The 20177-nt window shown below is 42.5% G+C and overlaps 1 protein-coding gene across 2 annotated transcripts; it reads right to left on the reverse strand.

Moving 5' to 3' along the window:
- Nucleotides 1-10253: 10253 nt before the first annotated feature.
- Nucleotides 10254-18559, reverse strand: LOC124479970 (PR domain zinc finger protein 2-like). Of its 2 annotated transcripts, none has more exons than XM_047038960.1 (4): nucleotides 18237-18559; nucleotides 17114-17181; nucleotides 12424-16830; nucleotides 10254-12031 (listed from the first exon to the last, which is right to left on the reverse strand). In XM_047038960.1, exon 3 carries the CDS (start codon nucleotides 16782-16784, stop codon nucleotides 12447-12449), a length of 4338 nt encoding a protein of 1445 aa, XP_046894916.1. In that variant the 5' UTR covers nucleotides 16785-16830; nucleotides 17114-17181; nucleotides 18237-18559; the 3' UTR covers nucleotides 10254-12031; nucleotides 12424-12446. The 2 variants fall into 2 exon arrangements, with proteins under 2 accessions (XP_046894916.1, XP_046894906.1); XM_047038950.1 differs by having other exon boundaries at nucleotides 12424-16873.
- Between the last annotated feature and the right edge of the window lie 1618 nt (nucleotides 18560-20177).

Raw genomic sequence — 20177 nt, forward strand, 5'->3', positions numbered from 1 at the left:
TTTAATTCTTTGTTTTTTTTTTTTTTTTATTATTTTACTTTGACTGTAGATGTAGTTTTCCAAGTCTGTGTTTTTGTTCACCAACATTGATCATGCTGTACTGTATTTTACGATTTGTATTGTAATGTTTTTTGCCTGGACCCCAGGAAGAATAGTCTCCACTACGGTGAAGACTAATGGGGATCCTTAATAAACATAAACATAAACCGGGAGAAAAGGAGCCTGCTGAGGGTCTAAGCCCTTCCTAGGTCGCACGTCTCGATTCACCGGCTGAGTGCTCACTCATGGAGAGGTTAATGGAAGGTGGAGATGTCAGTGTCGTATTGAATACTAGCCAGCTAGCGAGCAGCCGCGAGACACCGTTGTGAATTTATCAGAGGGCAGCTAGCCTGCAGCTTTAATCCCCGCTACAGCATCGAAAGCATATCAACCCTGTGAACAGCGAGTGTCTGGACACCGTAGACACATCGCTGTATGTGGCTTGAAATGCTGGTGTGTCAATCATCAGTCACCTACTACAGTAGAGGTCATTATTTTCATCACAGTAAGTGCCTGATTCATTCTTGATTACCTCTCAGAGTGCATGCCTTGTGTGGGAGATGGACAATCCACAGGTGGGCATGAAGGCGGGTTCACTGATGTCCACTTCTGCCCACTTCTGTGTGATTTCTATAACCTCGTCGCCGTAGCTTCGGCCCTTCGAGGTTGCGGAGGAAAACAACCTGGTACAGTGACTCCTGCCGTAGCATTGTCAGTCTGTCAGTGCACACCAATGAGCTGACCTCCTCTATGTTGGCCTTGTCAATAACAGTTTCAGTCACGGATGTTGCTCTGTTTTATCCACAGACCTGTGGTCTGTGAAGTACCGTGTTCTGAAGATTTGATATCGCTTTTTATCGTTTTTTATTTTGATCCAACCTGGTGTTGTTGGTTGTTTGTGGTATATCAAGGGCCAACATTGCCAAGATTCTTTAATATAAAAATCTTATTAGGTCTTTTTATGGGCCAAAAATAATCTTCATCAAGTGTTTAGTCAATACATTTCTCTGACAACTTTCCAATAAGGCAACATGGGGTGTACAAGACATCCTAAATCATGTGACAAACTGTTAATAATGTTTTTTCATTTGCATGCCGTCAACAGTTTCATTTCAGAAATAATGGAATACACAACCACTCACCAGAGACGATGACTCACCCCATGTAAATAAGGTGTTACCATTTTGTACACTGAATGAAGTAGCCTACACATTCTCTCTCCTCTCTCTCCCTCTCTCTCTCACACATACCTGACTGTTAAGTTAGAAACAGCAGGAGTCCTTTTACACGCTTATCAAAACCGAGAGCATGAAGCTAATCGTCTACCTCAGGAAAGCCAGGTGGGGGAGAGAGTTAAGGAACCGTTGTAAGTGTGTGTGCTAATACCAAACATGAGGTATTTAAAAGGCAGGGGGGGATGTAAACCCATCAAGAAAGATGCGTGAAGACAAAAACATGATTTATACCCGCAGAGCCCTTCATTTTAACTGTGTGCAGTAAACAGTGATTAAAGAGTTTAGGAGGAGTTGAAGATGAACATGAAGAGTACCAAAGAAATCCAATTCTATGAGATGTTGCCTGAGGGAATGTTTACAAACTGCCCAAATTTTGGGATGTTGCTTGAGCCCAACAAATATTTTTTTTTTGTTAATCATCACTAATTGTAATGGGTGTAACAATATATTGCAATACAAAAATGTTACAATATGTATCGTAGAGTTATGGCAATATTTTTACAAATGACGTCCGTTTGATCCTATTTGGTTGAGCTACCAGCACACGACCTACTCTGCACCTGCCTCATGAGTGCATTCATTGCATTCACAGAAATCGCTTGAACTGAGGTAACTAAATTGTATGTACAACAAAGAACATTTTTGAAAATGTTTAATGTTTTGGAAATAAATCTGTTAATTGAATTTCAGTTTAATTAAAAATTGTGTTCAAAATGATACAATGTATTGTATCGTACACCCAGTATCATGATACATATTGTTCCATGAGCTGAGTGTATTTTTATACCCCTACTAATCATCACTATTTTATTGGCTGTACATTTGGAATTTTACTCCTGTGTCACTCTTCAATCTTGATAATAAAAATGATTCTTTAACAGAATCGACCAAATAAAGTTTTCATCCCTAATCGTCAGAGAGAACGAAGGCTACAAGTACAAGACCTAGATCTTGTGATGACGCTGTGAGGTCACAGTTACGAAAGCAGGGATTTTACATTTAGTCATTTTTTAGCAGACGCTCTTATCCAGAGCGATTTACAGTAACTCAAACGCGTGGGATATTCCCCCCCGAGGCAAGTAGGGTGAAGTGCCTTGCCCAAGGACACAACGTCATTTTGCTCGGCCGGGAATCGAACTTGCGACCTTCAGATTACCAGCCCGATTCCCTCACCGTTCAGCCACCTGACTCCCAAGGATCCTGTTCATTTCACCACAGAACATTCACTGCAATATTAACTCACTCAAGATGAATCGGAGCTACTCAAAGGCTTCTCTGAGTTGACCTCGAAAAGCAAGACCTAGGTGGAAAGGAGAGAGATCAAAGCATGGTCTACACACCGTCTGCTCTTAGGGCTAAGATGACTGCTTTACCCGATTTCAGACCTTGAAATGCAGACCTGAGGGGCATTATACATTTCCCCACAGACATCATGACCCCTGGGAAGGATAAAAGACTGAGCCAATCAGAAAACAAAGCTGAGAAGAAGATGGGCAGTGTTGAGTAAAGAGGTACTTCATGGCAGGCCATGTCTGTGTGAAAACACGTGTTTGTTTCGGTCTTTTTGGCGATCGCATCACCGTCAAGTTAATTATCTGGGGTTGTTAATATTCCAGTCATTACATGCAACTCCCACATCATACATATTCTCCTCTGCGCTGAGGAAGAAGGGTTGCTGCTCAGAGCAGGATACAGTGGCATTTGACAGCCAACTATACAAGCTCTGTAATTACTGTTGAGATGTTAGAAGGGGGTGCTGCTCTGGCTAATTCCCAAGCGATGGTGACATCGAGAACAGAAGAAAAGAAAAAAAGAGCAATTTCTTATTCAAACGCGTTACCTTTCTCTCGCTCTCTTTCTCACACAATAACAGACACACACACTCGATCACGACCAAGGCTTCAAAGAGCATAGATAATGCAGAGAGAGGGAGGGAGAGAGAGTGAGAGAAAGAGACAGAGACTGACAGACCGTAATTTGCAACTACACAGAGAATGATAATGTCACCCTCACTTTCTGAGAGTGACGGTGAGGTCTATTGTACCAAACACTCTCATCAAGCCACAACAGACAGGCAAGAGTGACTGAGAGGGTGCAAATCAGTTTGACTCCCGTTTGACTTGAAGTCAAACTCTTCGAAGGCCAACAACAGGAAGGGATAATCCACAATGACACAATATGACAAGAAAAGTAAAGGTCTATTCTTAATAGAAAACAGAACACACACACACATCCACAATAGGCCATCTTTACTCACACAAGTGTCCTTAAGGCAGCAACAGCCAAGTGTTTGTTGACAATGTGGTTATGATGATTTATCTGGCTTATAGAGGATAAAGACAAGAAGTCAGGTATCATCCAGGTTCTCTGTCTAAGCATCTGTTTGTTCGTTTTCACCTTGACTGCCAGTACTTCTGCATGCTGTGCACTTCTCTTAGACAGGGCTCAGAAGCAAACGACTGCACAACCGGTTCAATTAGGAGACCTATCAATGCTTGGCAGATGGAATTATACAAAAGTAGAAATAAGCTTCAGTGGGTTTCATTGAGTCTGGAATAGATGAGGTCACAGAGGAGAGAGAAAATCATTTAGGAGAAGCTGAGATGATTGTTCCAAGGTGGAGTTTTTCCCCCACAACTTGATTTCTTTTTACAGGAGAATGTCCCATTTAGACCAACATTTTTTAGAGATTGCATTTACCGCATGATAATGCTACTGGACTAATTGGTTTGTAATCCCAACCAAGAGAATTTCTTTAACTCAGAGAAGACCTTTCATATTTAAATACCATTTATGATCATTAATAAAAAACTATCAACAACTTGGCAAAGAATGAAGGAGGACAAGATATAAATAAAAGAGTAAACCGATTAAAATAACGCTTCTCGGGGATGAACTAGTGGCGCCAGAGTGCCTGTGCTGTATGAATGCTCACCAAGGGCCCCAGGAACACTGGCCACACCTGATAGAATCGGATAGAATAGGTAGATGCATGAAGATTCGATGCTCCAACAGTAAAGCATACACTCAATAGCAAGGATCTGGTTATACACATATAAATGTTTCCTAGGCTAACTAATTAGGCATAGCCTAATTGACGGTAGCTACCATATCCATAGCCTTGGGGGTCAAATTAAAAACCTTAAAAAAACGCATAAATCGGCAGATATTTTGGCTTTAATACTACATGTGTAGTTAATAGATGTTATGTAATTCCATAATTACCACCATAAACAACCTTTAAACCGTTTCAGAAAAAAGGCCCAAACGGGTTTTTCAACTTACCTGTAGGCCTACAGCTGCGTATGGATTTCACCCAAAACCGACGGCCTGCTTGCGTAGTTCTGTTCAGCACCTAGTCTTTCTTCAGACAGTTTTAACTAGCTATCTCCCAGAACCTAACTAGCTACGGAACTGAACCAGACTTGTGTTGTAGTTGCTAACGTAAACGTACGCACCAGGGCCGGTCCTTCCTACTGTCAGGTGACACAGGCAGCCACCTAGGGCGGCGTGAAGAGGGGGGCGGCATTTTCCCAAGTGCATCCATTAATTAACCCTCCCGCACAACCAGCAAAGGGTGCCAACTGCGCCACATCATATATCCGTGTTGCGTTTGGGGGGGCGGCTCCCGGGGGAGTGGGGGGGGGGGGTTCTGTTGATACATTTCGCCTAGGTCGCCAGATGTGCTAGGACCGGTACTGTCTGTGACATTGAGACTGGCTTGCCTTAGCGAATTGTTTGGGCACAAAAACGTAATTTCCTAAACTGTTCAACAGAACCTTTCAGAGAGAAACGCTTTCAGAATGTGACGCATCATTTGACACCTTCCATGTCTACGAAGTGCAAAGATTGAGGAGGAGTTAGGAAAATTATCTATAATAATAATATCTATAATCATAATAATGTATGTGAGATAACAATTGTATGCCTTGCTTATGGAAAGCACACCAATAATACACAATTAAGAACAAACAGGCAAAAACACACAAACAGACTTAGCTTTTCAGCTGGAAAATCTGCACCAAACAACACAACAAATAAACACAACACAAACAGGCTGTTTGAAACAGCTTTCTAATGGATCTGTGGTCAAAGATGCCATCCGTGAAATGCTAGTTTGAGAGGGGAAGAAAATGACTGCTGCGTAGAGCCAGTAGTGACACTGTATTCTACCTCTTTAGTTTGACAACATATATTATGTAAAATAATAATACGTTTTTATATAAAATAAAATAAAAATGATATGTTCAACAAAAAGGGAGTCACATATTCAGTTTTCCTTGGCTTTTCAGACACGACTAATGGTTTTAACACTAAAAGCAACACATTGTGGGAAGAAGGAGCAGTTTAATTAACCCTAGCACATTAAAGGACCCGAGGCAACGAAACACACATTAGCCAGCAGAACTCAGTATAGAAGAAACAGGAAAATTGAACGTTTCTAGAACATTTATTGTGGCGTTTTGCAGATTTTGACAACATATAACTGCAACGGCAGACTCCAGGCAGGATCCCCACTGAAAACACCCTGTAAATCTGATATGAATCTTTAATAAACACTTTCTCTTTCAATAGTCTCCAGATGAAGAATCTGAGTTTGTGCAGGTTTGGTGCTTGCAAAGGTGGTTGTGGATACTCACTGGATTGCATGAGTTGACCCTGGCGACCAAACACCTGAGAGAAGGTGGCCTTGCTGCAGGTGAGCGTATCCTCCATGTCTCTGGTTCTCAGTGGACAGCGTCCTTCCTCTGTTCCCAGGGAGGGGGTCCCAAAGGTTAGCCGAGAAGCTGGACAAGGGTGGGCGTCTGAAACAGTTGTCTGGAGCTCCCCTTCCTCGCTGAAGCGATTCAGACCCACAGCCCTGTAACACGCTAGAGTCTGGCGTACAGGCAACCCTGGGTCCCACCTGTCGTGTGATCTCAAGCTGTTTGGAGATCAGTGTTACCTTCCCAGTCCGTTTGAAGTTGTCCCAGTCCTGGCTGTGTTGTGGCTGTTCTTCTGAGATCTGTGCGCCTTCTGTGAGCTGCTGCCGCGGAGGAGAACAGCCAACACAGTACAAGAAGAAGAGAGCGCAGCACACGTTGCGGTGAGCACACACACACACACACACGCGCTCCCCTCCACTGATGTTTGCACACACACCCTTACAGGGTATGTGTGTCGAGAGTGAGAGTGAGCGTGTGCAGTGTGTTAGTGCAGACTTGTGTGAGTCTGTGTGTGCTACTGTGTGTGTGTGTGCTACTGTGTGTGTGTGTGTGTGTGTACAAGTGACCGGCTCAGTGTGATCCTGTTGATGACAGTTGATGGCTGCTGTGTTTCTCAATTTTTCTGTCTGCTGTTTCTCTTTCTTTCTCTCTCTCTCTCTCTCTCTCTCTCTCTCTCTCTCTCTCTCTCTCTCTCTCTCTTCTCTCTCTCTGTCTGTCTCTCTCTCTCTCTCTCTTTCTCTCTCTCTCTCTCTCTCTATATCCTCTGCTGAGCCTGTACATCATAGATAAACAGGTTAGATGCACAGCTGATCAAACCGTTTCTTTCTCTTTCACTTTGTTCCCCCCTTCCTCCCTCCCAGAGTTTTGCCCTCTAGATTAACAAAGTGATACCCCCCCCATTTCTCTCTCTTTCTCTCGTACACTGACACTCTCAGATATTCACAAGTGTTGGGGCTGTCTTTGATGTATAGAGTCCTCTTTATCTTCGGGAGCAGAAAAATCTTGCTTGGAGAAGCAGGAGAAGCCGTCTTAGCGTCTGAAAGGAGAGAGAGTAGCTTCTCATGCAATGCTAAAGCCACAGGCCAGAGAGAAAAGGAAACCCTTGAATTGTTTGTTCAGATTCTATTGATGTTCAAAGACCGTACAGCCTGCCAATGTTAACATTCATGTTGTGTTCCAGTAAGTCATGAATTTTCTGTATCCAAATAGATCCAACTGAAGATTTCTACTGAAAACTAGAACAACATTTTTGTAGATTAGTAAAAAGGAATTGACAATCTTTGGGAATTTACTGTATATGAATCAGAAGTGTGTAATTGAAGGATTTGTCTGTTTCAGAGAATGTAGGGCCAGTCAAGATTTTAAATGAATAATCAGTGGTGACAGAGAAGCAGCGAGACAGAAATACGTCCACATCGCAGACATTATTTAGATTCAGGAGTCAGGGACATAGCCTCTGGTCCATACCATCAGGTCCCCCACTTCTAATGTCATCTTCTTCTGTGGAGGCTGCAGTTTAGATTTGGGGTAGGACACTAATCAGATAACATAGTGTTCAGTTTTGTGCCCGCGGGAAGTATGTGAACTCTGTGAAATGTCTGCAGGCTGTGAAATGGCACATTGGCACTCCAGATGTCATGTGCCAGCCATAATCTCTGGGTACTTTGCTGGCAACCACCGAGAGATAATCTCATATTCTCAGAGACAGAAATCTGAAGGAAAAACAATCTTGAATGCCTAATTCAGACCGTAAGTGAGGAGGACGTCCACACAAGCTGGTTGAATAAGATACATGGGTGAATTACTTATGATAAACTACAGTCAAATGCTTGGGTGAAATAGATGTCTCAACCACCATTGATTTGTCTCATTCCACCAATGAAACCAATAGATTTCTCCTGTAAGTGCCCAGTTAAATGGTGGTCAAATGCACTTTAATCGTTTTTAATTGCTGTCATGGTAACTGATGTGTGGAATTGACAGTGGGGTGTCAGACAGTGAGCTGCTACATTTACATTACATTTAGTCATTTAGCAAACGCTGCTCCCTCCTGTCTGGAGATGACAAGGATACAGCTAGCACAGCTGATTGTAAAAAACGGATTGAATGCACGTCTAACTTCTTTTACACCAACAGCACCTGAAGACCCACTCAATACAGAGTGTAAGGTTGCATATAAATCACAGATCAACCATGGATATTATTTAAAAGTCAGTGAATAGGATGAGGCCCTGTAGCAGTCTCTCCTAAGCATAACCATGAAGTGTATTCTTTCCACATAGGAGGGTTGTCTATCAGTCTACGGCTGCACAGTGACAGGAGTGTGTGCCACAGTAGGACATTTGCAGTCCGTGACGCAGGATAGGGAGGCAGGGAATTGCGGCGATATGTCACCGTGACAGACGAAAGCACGCGCGGCTTGGGAAACACGTAATCAGCGCTGCTGGGGAAAACATAAACAACCTGCGCTTTCACTGGCGATTCCTGTGATTACCTACTCCCAAATCAAACACCCTCCATACTATAAGACTGTGTTCCCAATACTTCATCTGACATATTTTTCTATAAGGTGCAATGACATACGGACATGCTAGTATGGCATTACCCATGGCGTGGGCGTATCTAGCCTTATGGAGCCACCCCCAATAGTTTCATTAACCCCCCAAAATTACTATTTATTTATTACTAAATAAAGACAAAATCTTCATATTTTGAATCTACATTTGTTCATTTCTCTTCCTAAAACCCATTAGAAGACACTATTTCAAAGGATATTTTCAAACATTTCTTCTGGGGGAACTGCCCCCAGACCCCCTTAGTTTTGCTGGGTCACAGGAAAAATAATAGGTTTTATCTAGGGGCTCAGCCCCCCCAAAAGTGGGAACCTAGATTCACCCCTGCGTGAAGAAGCTCCTTATTGTCTTAAAGCGTCACTAACTTATTTGTAGTTGATAACCTACATCGAACTAATGATTGTGGGTTTAAAGTTTTTTTTGTGTGTTTACATAGCCTATTCCAGCTTTCCCCACTGTTGCATTCCATTGCAACGAACTGTGCCTCATCTCTAGCTAACACCATCAACAGGATGACAAATGTGTTAGAAAAAAATAATCTCGGAGGACACGTGCAGCAAAATGGCAGGGGCTTCAGAATATACGGCCCGCGATTAGAACTCAAATTATTCATGGAAGAGCCACAGACATGGAAAAGAAAACAACATGTCTTCACTTTCATTAATAAAATGACTGACATCGTGCAGACTACTCCGATAAAAACAGGTAACTGAAAAAATATATGCTGAGGGGGAAACTGATGCAATCAAAAAGAAACAATATCTTGTAGAATCAGAGTGACGTGAGGACATCAAGAGATTGAAGTGTTGCGGAAGAAAATAACGTGCTACTTTTAATTCTTGAATTTAAAGATTATTTTAGAACCATTCCAGCAAACCAGGGGAGTCAGACCAGCCAATCCGCCACCTAAGGCGGGTACATAAACTTCAATTAGGGGAGGTGATAGAAGGAGTCTATCTGCCTGTCGAAATGCTACAGCCGCTTGGCACATGGCAATGGTCACACCTGGTGCCCATCAGATAATCAGGGGAGGGCATAAAGGGAGCCAGCCCAAGGCCGCAGGGGGGAGAGAGGACCAGAGAGACAACCCTGGAGGAGCCTTGCCCAAACAAGAACCTGGCTGGAACCACCTGACCTTTTCCTCTGTTTTATCCCCACAGAACCACACCCCATGAAGGACAACAGACCCCGGACAGGAAGAAACCTGAGCTTAAGTTTGTCCCACTACCCTTACCCTGAAATGTATTAGTAAAACAACAATTTGTCAACGCCAAGTGTCTGAGTCCTATTTTATTGTGTATCGGGCCTTCAAGTCCCCTGGGTTGCTACACCATGGAAATTCATTCTTCATAAACCATGGAGGCCAACTGTGGAACAACACATAACAAGGAATAATAAAACTCTAAATCATCTAATGTAGGCAAAACTATAGGCAAATATCCTGTCATTGTATTAGGGATGTCATAATATCTCTCCATTGCATGCAGTTGTCGACAGCATTGGTCTTGTATGGAAAGTGCACCACCATCTGGACAATAATAAAATTATTTTCACAAGATTTTTGGTATGAAATTGGTAAAGCAACGCATGATGTCAAGATATGATCAATATCTTAAAATTGTCAGTATGAGGGGACCATAAAGCAACTGCAGTGGCTCGACAAAATGATTATTTATACAATATTAGGCTTTACTATATCGTTCCTCAAACAAATCCAATTGGACATTCTCTGTTTATTTAACACACTTTGAGAAAAGAAAACATTAGTGCAAATCGTACACAGAACCATTCATATTGATACATGATTTAAATTATTCATAAATATACAAGACTTATATTACATTGAGATGCTACAAGCAGTTTTCACATTATTTTCTATCTGCCCTCCACAAAACGCACTGCTCCAAGGTCAGTCTGAATGAAAGACATAACCGAGGGAAAAGACTGCACTAATCCCGAGAACTAATTTCAGGGATTATACAAACACTAAATATTATTTGTCTGTGATACTATTGATTAACCACCAATTACATAGACAAATCACCCTGCTTATCTTCCCCGTGAATTTCAAATCACATTAGTATGCTGGAGTTAAATGAACAAACATTTCTCCTATTTCACGCTTTGAAACATGAGGATTCCGGCCAAATAGTTTCAAAAGAGACATGTAAATTAGCAACAAACAGACAATACACTGTTAATGAAAGCTAGACTCTCACAAAAGGTCCTCTGTAACTAAAAACCAAGTTATCGAATTAAATATAATGTTTCACATATCTTCCAGTTTTGAATAAATTCCAATCATATATATCAGATAAACATTTACCATAAAATGTAATTGTGCTACAACACGGTCTACATTGGTAAGAGAAAAAGTAAAATTAAATTACAGTCCATCTTTGACAGCAAGCAACATATCGTTAATCTATCCCCATGGCAATATGACAATCTAAGTAGTAAATAGAACAGAAGTACTCTTTCACGTGAGCTGTATTCCATACGAAAATTTGTCATTTTTGTCAATGTGGGGTAAAACTGTGCAAATTATATCACAAGTAGTTTCTGAAACCTTGTGACGAACTCTAGTCTTAACTATTGTTCGTTAAATCTGAATTCAGATAAAAAAAGAACTGTAAAATGTTTTATATCATATTTCTATGGCACAGCAACATCTTTGGATAATAGATAATCTTTCACTTATGGTTTTGTTAAATGTTAAATTGTCATTGTCCTTAAATTATAATATGTATCCCTTAATCTAACAATCAGTGCTTAAATGCAATTTATTCAATCAGTTAAATTAACCCTAATCTTTCAGGTTGCAAACCAGCACCAGGAAATACACTTTTTCTTTCATGGATTCAATCCAATTTATCATTAAATACAGGACTCCCTTGTTTAACATGGTTGACTTGACCTTGAAGCATCATTCAAATTCAAACATGTGGTTGTAAATCTCCATACACTTGGATCAGGACATTGTACAACAAGCTGTTAGCATGCAATAACTGTACAAACAAAGGGCACAGACAGTATACAGAGATCAAAGCAGTATGATTGCATGCCCATTTGATTGCCACCTGCAAAATAAAAATGAAACATTTTAGATAACAATGATAAAATTGCCTTGTTTTCTAGATTTTGTATTCAATCAAACCATCTTGTGATTTACACAAGAATGGCATGTAAAACACCCCTCACAAAAGTGCACAGCAGTCTTTTCCAAACCGTCTCTGAAATAGACAAGAAATATATAAAACTGAACTACAAAAGCGCCCCAAATATTGTCCAAATCCTTTTTATAGGCATTCCTCTTGACTTCTTTGACACCTTTTTCTTCATTAAGTTGTGGTAAAAGGTCCATTAGTCCTCTGCAGAACATCCATGCTGCTCTGTACTTCCCTCCAGCAGTCTGTTTTGTAATTGCTCAGCCCAACTACTGCAGCGCCACATCAAATCACTTTAATACAGTAGAAACCTGTAAAGAGAACATACACGGGACAAACGTTTAATTTAATTACATAAACCCATGAACAGCAATTAGTCTAAGAGTAATTAATCAATCTGGGACATATTCTCAGTTGTTTACATTGTGTAAATATGTGCATCTTGTCTTTCAAGTTTGTGTTCATGTAAATACATATGGTCTGAAACATTGTTCCCCTGCTGCAGTTGAACAGGTCTCTTTTGAAAAATAAATATATCTCAATGAGAAAAACTTGTATAAATAAGGATATTAAAAATATATATATATATTTTTTTTTTTAAATACAAAAACATTAGTAGGTCCCCATAAATAGCACCCTTATCAATATTCAGTTTATACACATTACAACAAAAACATTGTCCCTGTACAAACATGCGTCTTACCTGTTGGTCTTCTGATTTCTTCTTCATTCACTGCCAACCTTCTCTTGGGTAGACACTCCCTCAGTACCTGGTGTGTCTGCCTGTGGGGATACCTCCTGCCTAGTCTGCGCAGGAGCCGGTTTGGTGTTTACGGTAACGCTGTTAGGGACGTCTTTGACACCTTGCTGTTCCCTACTGTCTTGGCTTTGAGAGTTGACCGGCCGCACTACGGACAGAGCCGTGAGCTTAGGGGCCTCTTGCTGTGGTTGGATGCTTCCCTTTGATATGGTTCTACTTTTTTTGTTTGCTAGAACCGCTTGTTCAGGTGCGATGGCCGCCCTCTTGGCCAGGTTGGAACTGTGGGCTCTGGTATTTTGTTGGGGTGCTTGCTTTTCCTCTTCTTCCTTAGCTGCTCCTCGTCGAAGGTGCCCGTTGTTTTCTTTCGTGAAAGAGACGCCTCCGTCTTTTCTCTTCTTCGCCTCTTTGGGTTTCATGGGGCACACTGCCATGTGCTTAGTTCGGCTCCGGCGGTACGTGAACTCCCTACTGCAGTGCGGACAGGCAAAGATCTCCTGCTCCTCCTCCACTTGAACGGAGGAAACTTTATTAGACGAAACGTCTGACTTACTCCTCCGCGTGATGGCTCTTTGCACCAACTGTTTTTTCCTTTTGTTGAGTGCACTTAGCTTCTGTTTGGGAGGGGCTTCTTGATTTGATTTGGGCCTGTTGGTTTGACTCGCCATCTGAGGGGCATTCTGTCCGTTTGTAGCGTTAGTAGAAGACAACACTCCATTTTGGGCTTTTGCAAAGTGTCGGAGAGGGATAGGATTCTTTTTGGGCGTGTAACGTCTTTTGTCACTGGCGTTGGCGCAGGAAAGGATGTGTTTGTGAAGCTCTGGCATGTTATCAAAGCTTTTGCCACACTTGGTGCATCGGATTGCAGTGCTGAAGGTCTGAGGGATATTGTGGGTGGTGAAGTTGGTGGCTGACGCCATCGAGCCAGCCGGTGAGCGATTGTGGTAGGGAAAAGGCGGAGGTTTATAGCTGGGGTAATGCTGGTTGATACCAAGGCGTACATCTGGACCTTTGACCTTTAGTCCGTCAGAAGCCATAATCTTTATAGTTGTGAATAATTCCTCGGAGGCCTCGTCCAGTTCTTCCTCGTCTTTTGTTACAATTCGATCGGATTCTGTTGGGGGTTTGAGCGGTATAGTCTCTGGATTGACCTTCACTGAACTGTTGTAATTCTGGGGTCGTAGCTTGCCCTTCTCTTCCTCTGTGTGGGTGCACTGATGGCCCTGATGCAGCTCTTCCTGGTGGTGTTTCAGGTTGCAAAGGTAGGCGAATTCCTTGGTACACAAACTGCAAATGTAGATCTTGCCGACGCCGTGGAGGGACGAGCGGTGCTCGAGCAAAGCAGAGGGATTGTCGAACAGCTGCACACAAAACTCGCATTTGTACGGCCACGTGTCAGAATGCTCACTTACGTGATGACCCAGCTCCTTCATTGAATGAAAAAGCTTGTCGCAAACGTTGCACATGAAGTTCTTTGTGAAAGTCTCCACTGGCTTGGTGTCATTTGCTTCTTCTGCCGTTTCATTGGAGGTGGGTGGGGCTGTTTCAGTTGTCGTTTCGATGGCGTTCTTAGATTCATCTATCGATTCTTCCGTTTTTTCCTCTTTTTGGGTTATTTCCTCTTTTACGTCTGAGACAGGGGTTTCGTTTGTTTCTCCATCAGGAGGAAAATCAGGTTTGACCGTAGCTGTGGTTGAAAGAGTGACAGATTCCGCTTTGGAGGATACTAGATAAGCAGGTTCAGCAGTGTCTTGATGAGGCATGGAAACAATCTGTTGTTGCTCAACGTGATTTATGACCATCTCAACCGGTGCTGGGGGTTCCCTAAGGCTTTCCTGTACCGTTATGTCATTGGGGACCATATTCTCTGGGGCATCTAGGGCTATGGTACATTCGATTAAAACAGTGTTGCTTGTAATGTTAAAGGAGTTGACAAGAGAATCGTTAAGAGTCAAAGCTGGTGGACAAGGAACTTCAGACCCGATGGTTGAGTGAAGAATCGGTGCGGTGAGTGCCATTTGATTAATGTTCGGATCGGTGAGAAACATTTGACTGTGTAGACTAAGTGCTGGGTCAATAGGCTGGGAGATGGTAACCAGGCTTGCAGCATTGGCAGAAGCCCAATCTGGCAAGCCAGTGCTCAAATTACACTGCACATCTGAGTTAAACGTTTTGTCAGTGCAGATGACAAAAGGTTCTGAGGATATTTTCGGGGTCACAACACCAGAGGTTGAAGTACAAGTGGGTGGTGCTAAAACTGTAAACAGTGAGGGAGCAGTTGGGAGTACTGTATGTGTAGAAGAAGCAGTAAGTGCAAAAGTACATGATGAAGGGTGGATGGAGACAGGATTAGAGGAAGGTGTTGGATTGAGTGTAGCAGCGGGAAGGGCCAATCCAAACACAAGTCCTTCAGTAGCAGCTGATATGTCAGAGGTGGTTACTATAGCAATGTCTGTGACTAAAGGTGCCTCGGAATTTTCGCACAAATCCACTCCTTGCTCTACGCCGCTAATATCTAGGTTTGCGTACTCATTTCTCAGGACCTTTGCCAACATGCTGGCGTCAGGCTTCCTCTTTTTGGCGGGGGGCTGAAGTGTAACATTTCCCTCTGTTTCTAAATTGTCAGGGCTCTTTCTTTGCAAACTTAAATCTAACACCGCTTCCCCGGACGCCTCGTCTTCGCTTCTTCTGACAGCAGCAGAGAGATCCAGAGGTTGCTGGTTGCAGGAATTACCCCCGCTCATCGAAGGCCAGCCATCATGCAGGACGCAAGTTGTCATTGGCTCCTCCACAGGCGGACAGGAAGCGTTGTCATCATTACTCGACATGTCGAGTGCGGGTGAACTACAGTGACTTTTCGACTGCGGTTCAATGAGCGCAGCTGAATCTCCTTGGTCGGGTACTGTGTTTTCAACGTTTAGCGTCGGGCTTTGTTGTGGTGTGTTTGGAGGAGATCCAGTTCTCCTTTTAAACCTCCCGGATCCTGCTGGCAAGACGGTGAGGGAGAGTGGTGAACATAGATTTTGGCCATCGGTAATTAGGGCAAGAGTAGGCCTGAGGCCATCTTGACTCTGTAAGAGCTGTTTTAGTTTAGGCGACAGGAAAACAGTTTTCTCCTTCTGGAGAACAGTAGACTCTGTATTATGAGGAAGAAGACTTTCTATCAGTGAGGACATTATAGATGAGGAAGAGGATGTAAGTACCGACTCTGATTCCAGTTCGGTTTTTATTTGTGGTAGCAGAGGCGGTGTTGCAGTTCTCCTTTTCATCAAGGGCTGACCGGGGATTTCTTTCCCTGTGGCAGCCTCCACATTCAGAACCTGGCCAATCTGGGCAGGATTAAGAATCACTGCATCCAGGCTAACCAGGGCAGTTCCAGCGTTGACTTCCAGTACTTCACAAGTGCTGACAGTGCTGGTCGACACTATTTTCCCGTCGATATAAAAGCTGAGGTTCTCCGAGATGTTACTGGAGATGTCGAGCATGTAATGCTGCTCTTGCTCCCCCTCGTTCACCATCACTGCAGCTGGGTTTGTCTCGCAGACAAGCTTGGGGTCCTTCTGAGACGAAGTGGCCGACAGTTTCAGCGGTGTTGCCTGCGACGGCAGCAGGGACTTTCCTTTGAGCCTGAGGTGTCGCTCGTGAATTCTGCGCTGATGTCGTCGCATGTTTGTGTGCGTGCTGAAAACCTTTTTGCAGTACTTGCAGGCATGACCGCCCTGTGATTCTCCACGCTCATCACTGAGAGATTTAGGATCTCCCTCTGCCAAACCTGAGGTACAGGAGCCAGCTGCCACAGAGGCAGCATCAGTCTGTAACGGAAAACACACAGAGCCCACAGGCTTTATCAACGAGCCAGGCCTGGTCCTCGCATTTTCATGCCTCCTTTCATGTCTCCTTCGACCAACCTTTGAGCCAAAAGACTTGCTGCAGTATTTACATTTAAATGTATGCGTCTGGTGGTTGGCCAAAGCGTGGATGTGTAAGTGACGTTCCAAGCCTTGCCTACTGGTGAAATGTCTCTCGCAGTGCTGGCAGGGGAATGAGTCACGGAATTCGACGTCAGCGTCATGGTCGGAATCCTCTTGCATCCCCTCGGGGACTGGTTCTATACCCTCATTCAGGTCTCCACACAGTTTGGCCTCAGGTCTTTGGCAGGACGCGTTTGAATCTGAGTCCTTATCCTCAATATCCTCTTCCTCGTAGTCGTCATCATCCTCTTCCTCCTCCTCTTCCTCCTCCTGCTGCTCCTCTACATTTTCGTCCTCCCCAAACTCTGAAATGTATAATTTGGGAGAGTCCTCCATTGACTCAGCAGGCTGTGTCCAGTAGGGTCTTGCGACACAGCAACCGCTACAAGTGAAAAGGTGATAGAAGACCTTCTCAAATTTCAAACCTATAATTAAACAAATATAACAATTAGGCAACAAACCAAAAAGCAGCTAGCACACATTGCAGCTAAAATATTTGTTATAGCTTAGGAATGATTTGCAGATTATGATAATGGATTAATAACTTTGTACTAAATATATTAATGAAAAATACATTAATTACTCGTTATCTATTCAAACGTTTATTTGCAAACGTGCAAAGCGGTTATAGGAGTAGCTTAGGTGAAGCATAGCTCATAGCTTACCATATTCTGGACTGAATCCATGTTTAATCCATTCTCTATTTCTCTCTCGGTTCTTTGATAATTGATGGCTGTGGAATAAAAAGACAACAATTAAACATGAAGGAGAATGAGTATTGCCCTGAGTAATATTGTTTAAAAAAAACACCTACACAACCTGATAAGACGTATTAAACCTGGTTCATTACTCATAATGACAACTGAGAGAACCAGCAGTGATACTCGAGACTGTCATTTTCACCTGCTCAATTAAAGCATCACGCTTTGAACAGTAATAGTATTCCTTATGTTCAATGGGTTAGACTTGTCCAACATAAAGCAAATTAAATGTCATTAAACATTCATGTGATGTATGACATATTTATACCACGCAGAGGGCCTTGTAGAACGCAGCTAATAATAATCAACGGCCTTTAAGGCCCTACCAATTAGCCTCTAAAACTGCACGGAATATTTTCTTGGAAAGATAGAATTCATTAGATAAGTCTCGAGTTGACGAAAGTCAATAATATTACCGTCCATTCCTTGCCCAAAAAAGAACAACGAAAAATAATTTTGACATTAGGTAACGTAAGGCCATGCGACTTTAGTCGTCAATGTAATCAGGTCGTCAGTTCTTTTAATGCGCAAATCAAGTCTACAATAATTTTTGGCAATTATGTTATTTCAAACGTGCTCAATGTCTAATATCAAGCAACAGTCGCTGATTAACAGTGCGCATTTCGTAAACATCTATAAGATAGCTACCTAGCAACTACTGTCAGATCTGTGTCCACACTGCACTGAAACTGAAAGGTCACCTGTTTACCTGCTGTTGCATGTTGGCATTCCAACGTACACACTTCCCACCCACGTACTACTTGCGGCAAAGCACGCAAATTAAACTGCTATGGCTTGCAATACTATTTCTAAAGTCATTTTAAAGACTGAGTAAACCTACTTCGATCGTTAACAACATAGCTGTGTTTAGCTAAAGAAGCTAGTTAGCCAGCAGCACTATGCTAGGTACGCATGCACTGCTAAAATGCATGAGCCATGTTCGCGTCTGTGACATTACGGCCATTTCTGACAGCAATCTGTGCTATGTTGTAGTGCTGCTTTTAGTATTTACAATTTCACAACATACTTTTCTTAGCAGGAGCTTCTTGCACGTAGGCTTGTTTATTATTCCTTTGGTGCAGGCTGCAGTTGAGCTGTCTCCTCCATTGTACCGCAACAGCAGTTTTTTCCAGGATTTCGATTGGCTGGAATAAGTATAAAAGAGATTTCGGGCCAGTCAGCAACGAGGTTGTTGCGGCCAACGGGGAAGAACGCGCAGTGGTTTTGCTAAGGCTACATTCAAATTACCGTATGTGCCATAGCGTTTCTGAATTTCGCAACGTTATCAATATGAGTCCTGCATTGAAGCAGGAATGTACTATGGCAGGAAGGTGCATACGGTTAACGTATGAGACGTTTAAATATAAAATGTAGAACATTTACAACAGTATTTAAATTATTCTAACCACTACTATACAATGTAATATATATATATATATATATACAATACAAATAAAATAAAATAAGAAATAAAGAAGAGTGCAATGTGATTTGTGTGCTATGTGATCTTTACCTTACTTTATCATTTAGATAGCCTACTGCGGTTAGCTTGTTCAATGACTTGAACGAATTTAGTAAAACAACATGTACAAATACAGATTAATTAATATATGAAATAACTAACTTAAAAAAGCAGGCAAAATGTTTATCAGCAAATTGTTTCTTTACGAAATCTCATTATGTCATTTGAATGCAGTTACTTTTATTGTCCACTAGAGGACCCCGTGGCCCAATATAAATACATAGTCAATTTCTTTCTATAGTTTCTTTACATCTCGTTTATTATGAGGTACTTCTAGGAAAGACATTTCCTTGTTATGTTTTAAGTATAGAAGACTGTAATTCATTTTAATCATAAATCCAAATAGCATTGTCAATACTTAAGACATCAGACTTGCATTTTATTTTTAACCTTTTAAAACATTTAGCCACACACAAGATTTGCATTTATAGATTCCACGGAACCCTTCTAAATCGATCAGATGAGTGTCTTAAAAAAAAAAAAAAAAAAGGGTTTTGTTAAAAAGTTTCATTCTGAAAGCAGGAATTGTGGTCAGTTTACCGAGAATTGTGATATTCAGCACAATCGGGCTATGTACCATAATGGGGTATTGAATGCATGAAAAAAGGGAAGAAGACAAACACAGCTGACACTTTTAACCCACAATGGCTATTTGAAGAATGCCTTTATTGCTCCCAACTCTCACCAATCCTCTGTGTTCTAAACAATCGTCAATTGAGTCACAAGGAGCTTGCTTGCATTAATCCAGCACCTACACACACATGGGCATCACTCCCTGTTCTCATGGCATATCTCCGCCTTCAGATCCATGTCAACATAGAGAACATTCTTCCAGGCGGAATGCACAGGGCCTACATGTGTGAGGTGGTCATGCCATCGTATGGGCGGTGGTCTCGTGTGACATGTCCCGTGAGCCCACTCCTCTTACTGGTGGGGAGGTATTATCTATCTTTTAATTTATCTATTTATTTATCTATGTAGATGGTCTTTTTCATATTAAACTCTGTGTTAGTTGTACGCTTCTCAGCCCTCTGGTTGCCTCTGCTCAAAATGATGTGCCTTCTCAGAGCACTGATTTGGAACTCTGGATATCTGTGTTTTGCAAACATCTTGATTCATGACCGTGTTCAGCCTGTGGTCTGCATGACCGTGTTCAGGCTGTGGTCTGCATGACCGTGTTCAAGCTGGGTCTGCATGACCGTGTTCAGCCTGTGGTCTGCATGACCGTGTTCAGGCTGTGGTCTGCATGACCGTGTTCAAGCTGGGTCTGCATGACCGTGTTCAGGCTGGGTCTGCATGACCGTGTTCAGGCTGTGGTCTGCACCTCGCTGCGTCAGGACAGTCTCTGGAGGACGGGATCCCTCGCTGAGTTGCTCTTCCCAACGGTTCATCCGTGTTTTCCTCTCAGAGTCGTCCCGTCAGTTTTTCCTTGAGGGTTTCAGCTGG

This window comes from Hypomesus transpacificus, chromosome 2 (genome assembly GCF_021917145.1).
Source record: "Hypomesus transpacificus isolate Combined female chromosome 2, fHypTra1, whole genome shotgun sequence".
Classification (NCBI taxonomy): Eukaryota; Metazoa; Chordata; class Actinopteri; order Osmeriformes; family Osmeridae; genus Hypomesus; species Hypomesus transpacificus.